Genomic DNA, 18,314 nt, shown 5'->3' on the forward strand with positions numbered 1-18,314 from the left:
CTAAAATTTTGTACTTAATTTTAACAGGTTCTGAAACATAACTCTCTTATCATAACTTTCTTATATCTGTTCCCAACTTCAAATTGTTATTCTAGTTGAACATCAACATTGAACATAATAAATACTATGATTTTAAAGAATGGTTGCTTGTTTATTCACTTAGTATATGCAGTATTTTGAGATTTTTGGACCCACACATGTTTTTCTCTGAACCATACTTTGATAATATGATTATATTTTCTAGAGCTGTTGCAAATTAATCATTTTTTTGTTATGCTCCTACTTTTATAAGAAGTGTTTGTTTAACTAGCCATATATAAACAAGTTTATTTTGAGGATTGACTTTCATGTGAATAACTGCCTTCTAGTTAAATATTTTAAATCCCATCTCTTAGAAGAAAGTAAACTAGCCTCAGAATGTTTTTTCTTTTTTTTAGAATTTAAAATTAACCATGTAACATAAAGAAGTTTGTAAATGCATGAAGATAAGGACTATATCTTACACATCTTTGTATTCCCCCACAGCCTCACACATTGCAGATTAATCCATGCTTATGCAAGATTTAAAGAACATAAAGTGATATAGAAAAAAAAATATATGAACTATTGCTTCGAAAGTGACTATGTAAGGATCATCTCTAAATTAGCAATCAGGATAGATTGACATTTTCCTGTTCTCTTTCCATCCCTCCCCAACCCCTCACCCAGGGAGTGCACCCCAGGGCACATACACCTTTGTGCATCGTATCTGCTGTTTTTATATGCGTGAGAAGAAGCAGGCTCAGACCTGCTGAATGCTGGAAAACGTAAGATCATATCCAACCACGGGGCCTGGTTTTCTCATTCTTTCATTCTTTTAAAATACAAAGTTATCTGACATACTGTTTTACATTTAGCTAAAAGTTGTTCAGTGCAACATTTACAGAGGCCCTAAGGTGTCGGCCACTGTGTTAGATGGTGTGGGGTGCCGTCTCTGCTCTGAGGAAGCTCACAGCGTGGCTGGACCACGCACATGTAAACCGATGCTATCTGGTGTCACAGATGCTGTTATACAGAGGGGGTAAGGCACCTCAGAGGGACAAAGGTAGGGTGAGTTACTTCTTCCTCGGGGGCAGGGAAGCCAGGGGCTTCTGAGTTGAGATGAAGAGGATCCGAGTTGAGATGAAGAGGAGTTTTCAGGACGGACCAGTTGAGGAAAGGCCATTTATGGCCGAGGGAGGAGCGTGGGCAGGGGTGGGCGATGAGGTTGGAGAGATGATGCAGGGTCTTCTATGGTACGTATGGAAGTTTGGGCTTCCTGCTGCAGGCGAAAGAGAATTAAGCTGTGGTATAACATAATCAGGTTTTCATTTTGGAAAATCACTCTGATAACCATGTGGGGAATGAAGTAGGTTATTGACGCTTCCCTTAGACAGTGCTTATAGAACCTAAGTAGACCAAACATGAAGTTCTCTTCCTCATTGCCCTAAACAAAACTTTACAAAAATCCCAATACATTCACTTCTAGAACAAATGGTTTGTTCTTTGGGTAAGTTATATTTTTACAGTATTTCAGTACTTTGTGTTTAAGAATGATGACTGTCTCCCCGGGGTGACACCAGATGAGTCCAGCAACACCAGCGACGCCACTCACCAGTCACTCCTCCTATACCCCTTTCTCTCGGTCTCTCGCATCTAGTTGCCCAAGCCAACAACTTAGACTTTTCCTTGGTCCTTCTTCTCTCTCTTGCCCTTGATGCCTATCAGTAAGTCCAGCGGATTCTGCCTCCAAATTGCTCTACTTCTCTGCATTTCAGTGATGCGACAACCTGCACTCGAGCCCCTAGCGTCTCTCCCTTGGACATTTCCCCATTCTCGCTCTCCTGCTTCAAACATTTCACTAGCTTTTTGCACTTACAATAAAAAGCGAGCTCCCCATGGTGGCCGCCTCTCCTGGCTCTAATCTCCCCTGACCTCATTTCTTGACACTCTCCTTCTGCTCCAGCTGTTATTTGCCCTCAGAGTGGCCTGCAAACACTTACTCTCTTCTTCCAAGAAGCTCTTCGAATTTGGTGCCTGGCAAATACTCCCTGAACTTAATAGCATAATGATATCATAATAATAACACTTTCTGCCATTTATTGAATATTTTCTGTAACCCAGACAGTGTGCTAAGTGCTCTCCAGCCATTATCGTATAATTAAATTAGATGCAGCAAGCTTGTGAAGTTGGTATTATTATTCCTGTATTTCAGGAGAGGAAACTTGGGCAGATTGTTGAAGCAACTTGCCCAGCTTCCTATTTTCAGTGTGTCGTGGAGCCTGGCTTTAAGTCTGTCTGTCTGACTCCAAATCGAGCTCTTTGGTACGAAATTGCAAAAATACTTTGTTATCGTTAAAAATTTACAATTCCTGGAAGACAGTCTCAGAGCAAGCGATGGGGAAAATCTCTCATTGACACTGAAAGTAAATGTTAATATAACTTGACTACCTTACTGGTGACAACACATTTTTCTCAATATTTTATGTCTTGTTGATAATGAAAGACGGTATAGTGTAGAAATTGGGAATAAGCTCTGGAGTCAAGCAGACATGAGTTTTACCTCAGTACCCGCTATTCATTCATATAGATCTGAATTTTGTGTGTGCTCGATAATTTTTTGGTACTTGAGATACATCAGTGGGCAATCCAGTGGGATGGATTTAAAATTTTGGTTCTATGAGCTGTTTTTGTCCTGGAGACTCACCATCGCATTACTGCTCCTTTATGAATTCAGAATAAATGTGACTGACCCCTCTTGGACCCCATCCCAAGGGGATCTATTTGAGTCAGTCCCATGACATGTCTCCTAAGGACAATCTCAGAGGCAGACTGTAAGTTTAGTTTACTATAAGTGTAGTTTCCTTCTTCCTTAGTGAAACATTGAATTTAACTTTATTAGACGTAACAAACTCAGGTAAATTCTATTCTAATAGGGGTAGCACAATAAACATAATAAATATGCAAATTACATTATACATAGAAGAGGAAAGTAAGTACTTTGTGTGAGGGAGTAAATAAGATGAAATTGGGGATTGCGTTGTGGTATTAAATAAGTCAGTGAGGTGGGTCTCACTGAGAAGGTCAAGACTTGAAGTGTGTGAAGGAGTTGGTCAGACAGATATCTGAAGGAAGAGCAGCCCAAGAGGAGAAATTAGGTGGCATCCAGACCTAAGAGGAGCATGCATGGCCACTTAAAAGCAAAGCACCATTGTGGACAGGGGGCCAAAGGGAGGGAGAGATACTAGATGAGGCCAGCGGGTTCTAAGTATCTTGTTGGTGATAATGAAATGAACTTCATATATGAAGCACTCAGCACAGAGTTTGGCCCAGAATCACAGAGCCCCTGCCTACCTTCTCCAGCCACATCCCCTGCTGCTCCCGCACCGCAAAACCTACCCTGCATTTATAACTGAAAGTTCTTTGAAGATTCCCCAAATATGCATACTGTTTTAAACCTTTCTACTTTTGCACACACCAAAATAGGCTTCGCCATCCCTTGTCATTCTGATAAACTCCTTTCAGACCCACCCTTGGCTATCCTCTGGGAAGACTTCTTTGCCTCCCTCTAAAGGAGCTGATGCTTCCTTCTCTGGACCACCATGCATAGTGCTTTGACTACATTCGTTAAAATAACACATAGCTACTGATAACATTTAATGAGCACTTACTATATGCCGTGCAATAAGTCCTTTCTATGTTTTTAATGTATTCCTTACAACAACCCTATAAGGTATGTCGCGGTGTCATCCGCATTTTCCAGATGAATAATAAAGGTGCCTGACACAAAACAATCGCTCAATTATGCTAGCAGTTAAGAATAAAAACTAAGTGAAATAAAATCAAGGCTTTAAATAATTTTTATATAACAGTTGAAGAAAATAAGAATGATGTGGTTTGGGAAGAAAAAAACGAGTAATGATGAGCTTCCATTTAAACTGATACCTTAGTGTTCCTTCAAAAGTAAATGTGAAGATTTCTGGCTACTGTGTCAGTTGAATAATTGATAATTTCCATATTAAAAAAGGTATGTTCCTGATATAATTAGTAGAGTTATACACTGGGAGGTAAAATAATTCCTCTATAAAAGGCAGTGTACCGTCACACTGAATCGTAAGTATTAGTTTGGTGCATGTGTCTCCCATATTATTTGTGACTACTTGGAGGTCAGGGAACCATGTCAGATTTACCTTTGTCCATGAGGCTTTGCACACGTCCTCCCTTCGTTGGACAGAAAGAAGAAGATATTCTCTCGTGTAATTTCTAGAACCTGGGAAATAATATTTAAAATGTCACTGATGGTGTGTCATTAATTCTGAATTTTATTTGGTTCTGAATTTCATTTTAATCATGTTGTTGTGCTTCTGTTTCTCCCCAGACCAGTATTAAAGAGGGACAACTATTGAAGCAAACCAGTTCCTTCCAAAGATGGAAAAAGCGTTACTTCAAACTTCGAGGCCGTACACTTTATTATGCAAAGGACTCGAAGGTAATTTGGAAGGATATGACTTGCCAAGCACTTGCAGTTGTGGATGGATTAAAAATTTTAGTTCTCTGAACTTTTTGTCTTGGTGCTCACTAGAGCCTTACCATTCTTCGGTGAATTTGGTGTGCGTGTGATCCATCTTGGACCAAATCCCAAGGGAGTCTAGTTAAGTCAGTTTCATGGCATGTCCATGGAGGACCATCTTATGGAAAGGTTCTAGTATAGTTTTCTTTCTTCCTTTCCTCTTTCCTTACAATTAAAGTAAAACATTAAATGTAACCTTATTAAATGTAATAAGTTGAAAATTTTGGGTTCCCCCCCTTTTCTTGCTACCTTTTACTTTATACATCTTTCCCTGACCATGAGAGAGAGAATTGCTATAGTTGCTAAGAATCTGTCCTCTGGTTTCAGACAAGGGTTTGTATCCCACTTCCAGCACCTTCCACAAGAGTGGCTGCAGGCAGCTCGTGTTGTTCTGAGGAGGCTTAAATGAGATAATACACAAGGTGCCTGACACAAAGCAATCACTCAATTATGCTAGCAGTTAAGAATAAAAACTAAGTGAAATAAAATCAAGGCTTTAAATAATTTTTATGTAACAGTTGAAGAAAATAAGAATGATGTGGTTTGGGAAGAAAAAAACTAGTAATGATGAGCTTCCACTTAAACTGATACCTTAGTGTTCCTTCAGAAGTAAACGTTAAGATTTCTGGCTACTGTGTCAGTTGAATAATTGATAATTTCCATATTAAAAAAACATATGTTCCTGATATAATTAGTAGAGTTATACACTGGGAGGTAAAATCAAATATGCAAACAAATGTAATTCTTAGTTTATGCAGCTGTACAAGTAATAACCAAATAAAGTAATCTCATTTTAAAGGTCGTTATGTTCAAGGTTGTCCCTGATCTGGCTCCATGCTGCCTTTCCACATTCATCTCTAGGCGGCACTGACCACTTGATAACCTTGGCCCTGCCCCGTGTTTGCCATCCGCAGATGATCTTTCCCTCTGTCTCCACTTGATGAAATTCCCTGTTTTCTTTAGGATCCCCTCAAAGAGTCTTTATTCCATCATTCACAAAAGCAAGAGTTTAAATGTTTTCTGTGGGGGAAATTATCTGTGACCTTCCATAGCATTCTGTAGTATTTCTTTTCTTGAATTTTCAATAGACCATCTTACATTACAATTAGTCGTTATCTGTTTCTTCTCCTGTGCGAGATTAAAAATTCTTTCTGGTCGGGGAACAAGTCTAATAGTCAGATTGGTTGGAGTGAAGTGGATTTGCACACCCCCTAGGGATCTTGGGGGTGTTGGTAGAAGCTATCAGACAAGGGGTCCCTTTTCTTTCTTTCTTCCTTTCTTTTTTTTTTTTTTTTGGTAAATTTAATTTAATTTTTATTTAAATTCAATGTAGTTAACGTATGCCGTGTTACCCGTTTCGGAGGTAGAATTTAGTGATTCATCAGTTGCATATAACACCCACCGGTCATTACATCACGTGCCCTCCTTAACGCCCATCACCCAGTTAACCCATCCTCCCACCCTTCTCCCCTCCAGCAACCCTCAGTTTTGTTTCCTATGGTTAAGAGTCTCTATGGTTTGGGCGCCTGGGTGGCTCGGTTGGTTGAGCAACTGCCTTCGGCTCAGGTCATGATCCTGTAGTCCTGGGATCAAGTCCCACATCGGGCTCCCTGCTCAGCAGGGAGTCTGCTTCTCCCTCTGACCCTCCCCCCTCTCATGCTCTCTCTCTCTCATTCTCTCTCTCAAATAAATAAATAAAATCTTTAAAAAAAAGAGAGAATCTCTATGGTTTGTCTTCCTCTCTGTTTTCATCTTATTTTATTGTTCCTTCCCTTCCCCTATGTTCATCTGTTTTGTTTCTTAAATTCCACATATGCGTGAAATCATATGGTATTTGTCTTTCTCTGACTTACTTCACTTAGCATAATACCCTCTAGTTCCATCCACGTCATTGCAAATGGCAAGATTTCATTCTTTTTGATGACTGAGTAATATTCCATTGTGTGTGTGTGTATACATACCACATCTTCTTTATCCATTCATCTGTTGATGGACATCTAGGCTCTTTCCATAGTTTGGCTATGGTGGACATTGCTGCTGTAAACATTGGGGTGCATGTGGAAGGGGCCCATTTTCTGCAGTTCTAGAGGTGCCTTGTTATAGCTGCCGTGCTGCAAGAACATTGAATGAGTGCAAACAATGACCAAATGACTGAGAGTGGGAAGGATACGTTTATTTAGTAGAGTTTCCTAATCTCTAAATTGAACATTATTAAAGATTACATTTCTGTGGAGTTTTTATCACTGAAACTTTTTGATTGAAACCACTTTTAAGAGTACAAAAGGAACACCATTTTATATTTGCAGAGCAGATTCACCTTCTCATTCAAACCCATTTATGGATGAGGAAAATAAGTTTCAGGAAGTTCAGTAACTCACCATGATCTGAGCCAGGACTAGTTCTCATTTCTCACTTAGCAAATGTGGGAATGATGATGTTGCCTCTGCCTTCCTGGCAACGTTGTTACAGGCTGTTGCCTGTCCAGAGGTATATTACTCTGTGTGTGTGTGTGTGTGTGTGTGCGTGCGCATGCGTGCACGCCACACTGAGTAGGTCCCCCATAAGTTACGCTTCTAGAGAGCACAGAGCATCTTATATTGAAACTGTGTGCCACAGGGTTCTTTAAAGACCTTTTCGGTTTGGGATTTATGAGTTAGTTGTACTTTGTGGTTTTACGCTTCCTAAGAGGATATTGCAAATAATCACAAACGACTTTTTATTCACTTTCTTTTTTTTTTTTTTTAAAGATTTTATTTATTTATTTGAGAGAGAGAGAATGAGAGACAGAGAGCATGAGAGGAAGGAGGGTCAGAGGGAGAAGCAGACTCCCTGCCGAGCAGGGAGCCCAATGCGGGACTCGATCCAGGGACTCCAGGATCATGACCTGAGCCGAAGGCAGTCGCTTAACCAACTGAGCCACCCAGGCGCCCGTTTATTCACTTTCTATTCCTAATTCCTAACACAGCTTCATAGTCATGACCTGATAGCAAAAAATAAAAAAATAAAAAAAATAAAAATTATTGACAAACATTGAGTTAGGTTTTCATTTAATGTGTTTGTGTTCTTCTTCATTAACAGTCTCTGATATTCGACGAAGTTGACCTCTCAGATGCCAGTGTAGCCGAAGCAAGCACAAAAAATGCAAACAACAGTTTCACGGTATGGTGATATGCTGCTGACTTCCTTCTCAAAAGTTACAGAATGACCTTTCCTAAGCATGTACAGAATGTCCTCTTCAGTTACCAACCATGTGTCAACTGAAGCGTGTTGGAGTTCCTGCCAACACAATAAACTTAATAAGTATGCTGTATACCAAGTACTGTCAAGAAACCAATGCATTAAAGGTATTTTTTTAAAAGTATTTACAACATTTTCCATTTTAGGCCTTTTAATTTTAGTGCTTTAAAATTGTCACCTCTTTTAAATTTGATACTTCAACTAATTTCCATTGTTTCGGAATATTCAAAAAGTCTATTTCTTACCTTCGGTCTTAAAATAATATTTTCCCTTCTCCTCTACTTTTACTCTATTGCTGTGGTTCAGGTCTTCATTTATTCTCACTTAAGTAATTCATTTGATAGCTACTTAAGAGGTATCCTCTGTTCCAGTTAATTCTTTTCCAATTACAAATCACATTGCTGGAAAGACCTCACTGGCTCACTGTTGCCTGTCAAGTTACATCTGCAGCTCCATCCTCAAGTCTTATAAAACCATACCTTGGCATTCTAGAATTACTGAGATTGTTCGTCCTTATGCACCCCACCGGTCCAGCATTTCTGTCTGTGCCTGGACTTTTCCCATTCCCCCTGGCTTCACTGATTTCTCTTCCATCTAAGGCTGTTGAAATCCTACCAGTTCTTCAAAGCTAATCTCAGATATCTCATTCTTTTTCTACTTCCCTCATTCAAAAAATATGATTTGAATACCCACCATGTGCTAGGCACTTGTGCTAAGCACAAGAGATTCAGAGATGAATAAATAGACTGTTACTTCCCTCAAAATATTCACAGTAGAGTTCAGTGAAGTTCCTCCCAGGTAGTTTTCATAGCTACGTATTCCTAGGTCCTCTAAGATGCCTTGCTCTCGCTGTGTTGTTGCCCCCATCCACACTCCCAGCCCCTGTTCAAGAAGCTAGCACTGCTGACAGTGGTGTGCTGTGTCCATCTCCCAGGCTTGCCAGGGCAGGGAAGACAGACAGATTTGTTTATACAAATACAGAGCAGTGCCATGACAGAGGTAAGCGCTGGTGGGGGCGGGGGCGGGTTGGGGAGGAAGCAAATGTATTCAGATTTAGCCGTATGGATTTACAGCGCGTGGGATAATCCATGGTGTAAATGTTCCTGCCCCTTCCACCGCCCCAGGGAACCTTTAGTTGGAGGAGAGGAAAGCCAAGAATAGAATCCTGGGAAAATGTTAAAATTTAAAGTTTGACCAATAAAGACAGAGCATTCTGAAGTATAGAAGGAGCCTTGGGAGGTGATGATGTTAGGAAAAGCCTGTGGAAGATAGTTTTAGGACAGAAGTTGTTAAACATCAAATACTATAGAGAGATCAAGTCAAAGAAGAAATGAGAAGCGTCTGTGGAATTTGTTAACATGGAGGTCATTGGGTCACATTGATGGGAATGACTTTGGGGAGGGGTTGGTGTGCATTAGGCTGCCCTGCCGAACAGGTGGGAAGGCAGAGAAGCTGGGGTGGATTGCTTTTTTGAAAAGCTTGGCTGTTAGAGGAAGGAGAACAAGTATAATATTCAGACTTCAAAAGAGTTTTGTTGTTGTTGTTCTTTGGCTTTGTTTTTAAAATGGGTTTTGAGTGTGTCTATATGAAGAGAGGAAAGAATTGTTGGACTCGAAAGTTGAAGTGTCAGGAGAGACAGGGGAGAATGGATGGAGCATGGGAGCCACAGCCCATTCAGAGATTAGCATTGACCGGGAGACAGAAAGTTTATGGAGGTGGGTGTGTGCAGGAAGTTCGTTTATTCCAAACCCAGATACTACTGTTCTCTCAATGAAATTGAAGCCGAGGTCATCTGCTATGAGTCAGAGTTTACTTAGGTTTGGGTTAGCTTCTGTAGAAAATGAGAGTTGAGGGGCGCCTGGGTGGCTCAGTCAGTTAAGCGTCTGCGTTCGGCTCAGGTCCTGATCCCAGGGTCCTGGGATTGAGCCCCACGTCGGGCTTTCTGCTCAGAGGGGGCCTGCTTCTCCCTCTCCTTGCCCCTCCCCCTGCCTGTACTCTCTGTCAAATAAATAAATAAAATTACAAAAAAAAAAAAAAAAAAGAAAAGAAAGAAAATGAAAGTTGAAACTGAACAGGGACCTGGAGAAGATTATGAGGTAGTAAATAGTGTCTAGCAAAGATGGAGATCAAGTTTAGTAATGTATCCAATTCCTATGCCTTTCACATTTTTTTTTTGTTAAGATGGGGAGAAAGAACAACAGCTAAATTGATCCAGGGTTGATGGTTTATAGGGCTTATAAAAGATAAAGGCATTGTTGGATGTTCGAGGGATAATAAGTCATCCATCTTCCTCTCTGTGTTCTCAGTTCTTGAGAATAAAACACAGGGAGTGAGGGACAGCTTATTTATCACTGAACAGGATCCAACAACCACTAGATTCAGAGCTTCTGATTAGAGGCCTAATCAGAGCTTCTGATAAATTGTTGCTTCTTTTTCCTTCCTCCCAAATGAAGGTGGGGTATGGTGATGAACCACTTGCCTTCCTTAGGGAGTCAACCGAAGTCCTCTCTCCTCTGTGGAGACTCATGGGGGAGTGGGCAATAAGGGTTTCCCCTCAACAGGGATCTAGAATTTAGTCTGAAAGAGGGTTCCAAAATTTAAGATTTGAAGGATGGAACAATTTCAGATAAAGACAAGGTCTAGAGTATTGGTGTAGATAAAGGTAAAAGAAAGTGAAAAGCTTAGATTTGAGAGAGGGTATTCAAATCCTTTGTATAACTCTTTCTTAGACCTCTCCCCTAGTGCCTTTCTTATTATAGAACTCATTATAGTCTGCCTCATATTTAATTAGGTACTCACATTTATTATAATCTCTTTGAGGACAGAGACTCTGTCATATCATTTTACCTCAGAGTACCTTATCTGTAAATATTTGCTGATTTAATTAATAAGATGAAAGTTTATTTTACACATGAGAAGACTTCTTGGTGAAGTATTTTCAAGAGATTTATCCACTCAACCAAATGTTATTTCTGAAGTTTGTTGGACTAGAAATGTGGAGACTAAAATATTAGGCAGATTGCTTAGAGTTTTACAGCAAATGAATTTGGTAGAACTTTCTAGGGCATAAAATAGAATAAGGGAGAGGTTTTCAACCAGTAATTGACAATCTTTCCTATCTTTAAATATTTAAATATCCTACCTTTCTGGATTGCATTGACTGCTATTGATACTGTTGTTTTGGCTAGTTCGTGTCAAAGGTTAATGGTGAAGTATAGTGGTATGGCTGGAAGATACAGGAATGGCCAAATTCAGCTTCGCTACAGTCATGCCTTGAAGTCCCTAAGGATGATATATTGACAGGGGACAACAGTAAGTGGAAAATCTGTGATTAGCAAATGGAAAATGGAAAAGCTGTGCTTTGCCTGAAAACCCAATGCCAAACTCTGTAGTAAAACAGGTTCGAGAGAGCTCGGCCGAAACTGACTTCACATGGGACGTTACTCAGCATAGTTTCTGCCGCATTCTGTCAGTTCTGAATGAGTCACTAAGGTTGGCTGAGCTTCGGGGGAGGGGATAGAGACGCTGTGAGAGTAGCATCAAAGGATTTGGGGACAAATCCTACCTACTCGACGGTCACTTTTCCTTCCTTGCACAGTCCTGTGCTCCCATCCCTGGAGTTAATAATTGTCTTGTTGCTTTGGTTGTCTTAGTCACCTTGGGTACATATTAGTTTCCCCTCCGTCACACTGGTGCATCCCTGGGAAGGGTCCCAGCCCTCCTGATGCTTTATCCAGGGCTCTTCCTTTTCACACAGTGGTCTTTCCATCTGGTTAGTCTTTGCCTGTCCTCTCTCTCTTCTCACACTCGCTGCTCTCTTTTTCTCGTTCTCACTCATCGTGATGTGTATATCCCAGCTTTTTGTGACTTACTCAATTGCAGACCTTAGACCATGAAGTCAAACAGCATGGATTTGTGTCCTGACTTGGCCCTCTCTAGCCACGTGCCTTTGGACAAATTAGTTAACCCCTGTGAATCCGTGTCCTCACCTGTAACTGAGGATAGCAGTGGAACCTGTCCCATGGGGTTGTGAGGATTAAATGGAATGGGATGAGTGAGGCACTACAATCCCTCGCACCATGGTGAGCACATCGGGTTTGTTAAGGGCCAGTGACTGTTATTATCCTGAAGTTAGTGTCCCACCTGCTCCCTTCACAAATGATAATCTGTTGTCAATTCCTAACAAGTAGGGGGATTTTGAAGGAGAGTATGGATGAACTTCATCTTGAGAAAATGTTCCACCCTGCCTCTCTTTCAGAGGTGTGGTGAAGATTTATTTCCACTTTTATCTCATGTTAATAGATGTTATTGGGAAAAGCAACCCTTCTGTAATGAATGAAATGTCGATCATACCTTGTTAACTATTTGTATATGCTAACGAAGAGCTTTTTAATGAATCGAGAGTCATCACAATCACATGGTATACATTAGACTTTCAAAATGTGCTGTTCAAATGACTGTTTTCTTTAAATTTTAATGACGAGTAGGCTAAATCTTAAGTACATGAGTCATCATTTTTATTTATTTATTTTTATTATTTTATGTTAATCACCATACATTACATCATTAGTTTTTGATGTAGTGTTCCATGATTCACTGTTTGCGGTTAACACCCAGTGCTCCATGCAGTACGTGCCCTCTTTAATACCCATCACCAGGCTAACCCATCCCCCCAGCCCCCTCCCCTCTAGAACCCTCAGTTTGTTTCTCAGAGTCCATCGTCTCTCATGGCTCGTCTCCCCCTCCGATTCCCCCCCCTTCATTCTTCCCCTCCTGCTATCTTCTTTTTTTTTTTTTTAACACAATGTATTATTTGCTTCAGAGGTACAGATCTGTGATTCAACAGTCTTGCACACTTCACAGTGCTCACCATAGCACATACTCTCCCCAGTGTCTATCACCCAGCCACCCCATCCCTCCCACTCCCCACCACTCCAGCAACCCTCAGTTTGTTTCTGAGATTAAGAATTCCTCATATCAGTGAGGTCATATGATACATGTCTTTCTCTGATTGCATGAGTCATCATTTTTAAAGAAAGTATTGTATTGACATTGTTAAAACTTTTTATGGAAGTTTGTAAAGAAAGCATATTTTTTAACTAGAAAGAAATACAGAGGTAATTTATTTGGTTTATTTAACTACCCTTACCATTTTTAGTGAGTGATCTACGAGTGTGCTTGGAATCTCACAGTGACTGCACACCCACTCTGGCTTACTCGGTCGTGTGAAACACAGATACCATGTGGTAGCACTTATTTTTAGAGCTGACCAAGCACTGGAACAGAATCATTTTAGTTCAGGGTCACTGGCCACAGCACACATGACCGAAAGTTGATTAGCATTCAAGTTGATTCCTCCAATGAAGTTTCAAAAAGTATGCATAAAAACAAGCCAATAAAGAGAACATCCAGCACATAAAATGCCAAAAATTATACATTCATGGTATAGTTGAAATGAGCAGGCTGTGTTATAATGGGAGGGGGAAAATGTTCTTAAGAACTCCTTTCTTTAATGTGTACTTTCTGTTTATTTTGTTTTTCCCTTAGTTTCCTCTCTGTTATTATAATTCAGTTCATCTTCTCTCTTAAGAGAGATACCACATCCTTTGAACCCAAGTGTCAGTTACTTTGATCCATTAGTATCTCAATCTTAGTTACAAAGGAAAGGATGAAACGTTATTTTCACCTCATTTGTGAATACACATCACAAAACAGGTGTTTAGAAAATCATCTAAATAATCCTTTAGATAAATAAGTTGCCTATTCTGATGATAATATTTATTATAATCATTATGTGTCTCTTCTAAATGCCGATAATTCATTCAATTCTTTATATCAGTCCTATAAGGTAGGTACTGTCCTGCTCCCCATTTTATAGATGAGAGATCCGAAACAGAGAAGTTAACACCTAACACATGTAATAACTAGAATCTGAACCCATCTGGGTCATCTGACCTCAGTCTGTACTCTTGACACCTCAGCTGTCCTACCTCTTTATTGTGGAGCTTTAAATGAGTATGGTCCAGATAGTGTTCCTCTAATTGTTTGTTGTGTTTCAGTTGTCTTTTCTCCTCCAAGTCAATCACAGAGTCTTATATTGCATTACTAGGTATGTAGCTGGCACTTGCTGGTCCTCCTGCCAATTTAGAATACTACGTTTTATTTTGGGCACTGTATTTTAACTAAAAATGTTGATAAAGAGCTCGCAGAGGAGGGTAACCAATATATTATACAAAGGTCTGGGAAATCATGGGATTGACGCAAGAGGCCACTTTTTATTCTTAAAGATTTGGGGAAATGTGACTTTTTTTAATATTTGAGGGATTATCATGCATAAGAGGCGGTCGACAGGTTTTGTGTTACCGCAGTGTGCAGGACAAAGATTCACAGTTGAATTCACAGAGGGACAGTTTTAGCTCTACTTAAAAGAGAACTTTCTAACTTGAGTCATCTGATAGAACAGGCCTTTTGTGATGTAATGGCTCTGTCCATTATTAGAAATCTCTAGTCCTCTCATTCCCTGTGAACTGGAAGGGACCTTCAAGAACAGAGTTCTCAGAGCAGACTCGGGCTCAGAATGCTGAAATGAATTTCTCAAGGTTGGATGGCTAATAGCTATGCACAGCTGGTGGGGAATTCGGGGTTCCCAGCTCTTGGAGTTTGTTGAGAGTAGGCAAGGAGGAGTGGATTTAGAGATTGCCAGGCACTTTACACACACTGTTTCATTATACCACACAGCAAGAGCTAAGTGACCATCCTTTAAGAATGCTGTTGGAGAGATCTTTGCATGGCATGTGTATGTGGGAGGGAGGAAGGGGAGGTGGTGGAGACTGAAATTTCCTTGCAGACACAAAGACTGTCTTCCTCACCACTGGATCCCCAGGGCTAACACAAGACCTGGTGCAGAGGGGAAAGACAATAAGTATTTGTCAACTGCATGAAAGAATGTGTCTTGTTGAATGAATGAATGATACTTGTAAACTCTAGTTTTCCTTTGGGAGAAATGTGTCATTTCAAGATTTAGCTAGAGAGCAGAGTTTCCTAATTTCTCCCAGTGATGTTGGATTATAATATACCCATAAATATTTGTATTCTAGTTGAACTCTTTACGTTGTGACTCAGATCATTTTTTATGAACAATAAGTCTTACAAACGCAATTCTTGCTGTGATTAATGATGGCAGTGGTCTCCTAAGTATTCGATGCCTAATTGTGGCAAACCCCGGATTTTTTATGTCTATGTTGGGTAAACTATTTTATGGCACTCTAAAATCATACCACATTAATGCAATTTGAGTGGTTGTTTTGCCTCTTAAAATTGATGTATATGCAGTTTAGATGGCTTTATTCTATGAAAGCTGATAATTTATAAGTGGAGTTTGAAATTTGCATTCTTTTTTTCTCTAACTTGGACATCAGGCTTTTAGCAATGAAATACATTGTTTCCATAGGTATATCACGTTTATCTTTTCATTTAATGATATAGCATCTTTTCCAAGAGTACAACCCAGAGAAATACTTCTTAATGTTATTATGAGCTTCCTTAGACCAAAGTTCTAGGAAGCAAGAAACCATTGGTCCTTTTGTGGCTAGACTAAAATCTTAGGGGGCTCTATTTGCTAGGCTCAAAATGTAAGAAAAGCTATCAGGACAGATTGGCTAATCCTTCTCCCTTTGGAGATCTTTGTAGGAATTTAGAGTTGCTGTTTTGTATAAGCGAAGTGTTGTTCATGTGAAAATGTTTTAGGTTGTACATGCCTTTTCAGGATGGATAAAAGCAGGCCTACCAGCAAGGACTGACAGAACTATACTCCAAAGTGCTGCAGAAAAACTTCTGACAGATTTTAACCTGAGGTTAAATACAGTATGACCAAGATAGACACTTTACAGGATAGGTTGTAAAGAGAGGTGTTTTTTTTTTTTTTTTTTTAAGTCCTTGGGTTCATCAAGTCTTCACTGCCCACATTATCCAGAATTCACAGAGGAAGTGAAAAGTACTGTTTATGTGTGCCAAGGCATACATACAAGGCTACTTACCCATTATAATAGCACGAGATTGGAAATAACCCAGATGGGTAAGTTAGAGACTGGTTGAAATGAATTATGAACTATTTCACATAGTACAATGTTATGCAACCATGAAAAAGAAGGAATCAGCTCTGTATATAATAATACACACTGAACTCCAAGTTGTATTCAGTGTGATAAACCAGATGTGGAACAATGTGCATGTATAAAATGTTACTCTGTGTGTGTTACTCTGTGCTGGGCGGGGGGGGGGGGGGTTGTGTGTATGGGCCCACAGCCATGCATTTAAACCTTGAAAGATCACATATTTGTTGTATATGCAGAGACTACCTCTGGAGAGATACATAGAAGCTGATAGATATTTGCCTTCAGGAGGGAGACTTGGTAGCTGGGGGCAGACTTGGGAGGGAGATGCACTTTTCATTCTAAATACATTTTGAATTTTTTGTTTGTTTGTTTGTGTCACAAATGCTTATTACTTATTCAAAGAAAATTCTAAATTCTACATGGGAGACTTTTCTGGCAACTTCCTATTAGATGCACTTGACAAGAGTGATGGACTTAGCAGGAAGCCCAAGTTGGACACTGCTACATGTCCAGGGGAACCATGATAAAGGTACATATCAGACCATCTGTAAGGGGAGGGAAGGAAGCAATGCATGAGAGATCTTATGGGAAAGACTGGAGAGCTGCGGCCAACAGGAAGGGAGAAGAGAGAGGAGGAAGCTAACGTAGAGTTGTTGAATTTGGGAGGATTGCTATATAAATGATGCCTTTAATTAAGGGTAGAAAACGAGAATACAAGTAGGTTTATTGGTAGTGAAAAGAAGACATTGTGAATTAGACCCTATGAATTTGAAATGATGATAAGATATCCTGGTGATGTCTAGTAGGCAATTGAGAGATGCTTTAAAAACTATTAAAATGGCTTGAAGGACTCCTTTGGTATCATTTTCATGCCTCTTTTTTAAGTTTCTAGCATATTCAGACGTCTTCTCTATTCCTTAAGTATGATCACGGTGTAATGGAAAATTTAGGTTTTAGAAATGTTTTAGTTTTGTGGTGACTGGTACAAACAAGATAATTATTGTGTTTTGAACTTTCCCATTACATATGTGTTCTGTACAAAGCAATTTACGGTTATAAACCAATAGAGCCTGTGCCAAGGGAATGAGGCTAATGCTTTGTTCCCATCTCTGGTACATTCTGAAAATATTAAATGAGTGGTAAAACTTTTACTGTGTCCATTAACTAATACCGCTAATTTATAGTAGAAGTGTATGTGACAGCCTACATAAATAATTTCTAAAATCACTGTGATCCTTGTCATTACAATTAATACTAAAAAAACCCCTCTCAGTTTCCAATGTATAATGTACAAATAAGATACTATATATGATTATGTATATGAGTATGTATATCATACTATATATGATTATGTATATGATGATATATCCTGTCAATATTTTGTTTTCTAAAGGTGCCTGGTTTGCAGAGACCTGTCTATGTTAGCATATTTATTATTATTGTTGTTGTTGTTATTAATTTACCAGCACCTTTTCTTGCTCATCTTTAAAGAATATACGAGTATATATAGGATTGAAATACAACTGTACAGTGGCCCTAATTATTTTTTTTTTAAAGATTTCATTCATTTATTTGAGAGAGAGGGACAGACAGAGATAGCGAGAAGAGAGCATGAGTGGGGAGGAGAGGGAGAAGCAGGCCCGATGCAGGGCTCGATCCCAGGACCCTGGGACCATGACCTGAGCTGAAGGCAGACGCCTAACCGACTGAGCCACCCAAGTGCCCCTGCCCTGATTATTTTTAAGAGGAGAAAAAGTGCGCAGCATGTGAAGCCTTTTCTGCCTATTCTTCTAGGGTAATGTCCGTAAAATCTTTTCTATTCCTTCATTCTCTAGTAGATGGCTAGGAAGGCAGACAGAATTTAGTTTCAAATCCTACGTGTGCTTTGTGACCTCGGGCAAGTGACAAATCTTTCTGAGCCTTAAGTTCCTCAAATGTAAAATGGATCACTACCTTTGGGGCTGTGTAGATGCCGTAAGATCTTGTAGCTTAGATAAATCTTATTTATCTTATATAAATAATGTATTTTATATTTAGCACACACAGGTCCTGGCCTGTTACAGTTACTCCGTAAGTGGTAATTCTTACTATTTTGGACTTGTAAGCTATTTCCATTGCAGATGTGAAAGCTAGAGTCATCTAAACTGCTCCCTCATTGTCACGCCTTGCAACCGGATAGTCACCAGGTACCATTAATTCTGTCTCCTCCAAGAAAGCTATTCACTCTTTTTCCTGTCTCCTATCTGCTCAGATCTTCATGGCATGCTCCCATACACAGCAACCTGCTGCCACCCTGACCTCACGTCCTGTCAGGCCTTTTCCAAAGGTTAATGAGTCTTCTCCAGGGCATTAGTCGGACTCTTGATTTCAGCCCA

The 18,314-nt window shown here is 39.8% G+C and overlaps 1 protein-coding gene across 5 annotated transcripts in view; it reads left to right on the top strand.

Moving 5' to 3' along the window:
- DGKH (diacylglycerol kinase eta) overlaps positions 1-18,314 on the top strand; it is a 189,293-nt gene that overhangs the window by 81,243 nt on the left and 89,736 nt on the right. For all 5 annotated transcript variants that reach the window (XM_064586055.1, XM_064586056.1, XM_064586054.1 and 2 more), the window contains exons 3-4: positions 4,397-4,507; positions 7,667-7,747. In XM_064586055.1, the coding sequence (XP_064442125.1) occupies positions 4,397-4,507; positions 7,667-7,747 (192 nt within the window). The remainder of the gene's footprint in view (positions 1-4,396; positions 4,508-7,666; positions 7,748-18,314) is intronic.

Source organism: Mirounga angustirostris, unplaced genomic scaffold, assembly GCF_029215605.1.
Source record: "Mirounga angustirostris isolate CCGP_5_RB_7025 unplaced genomic scaffold, mMirAng1.0.hap1 SCAF_3, whole genome shotgun sequence".
NCBI classification, from domain to species: Eukaryota; Metazoa; Chordata; class Mammalia; order Carnivora; family Phocidae; genus Mirounga; species Mirounga angustirostris.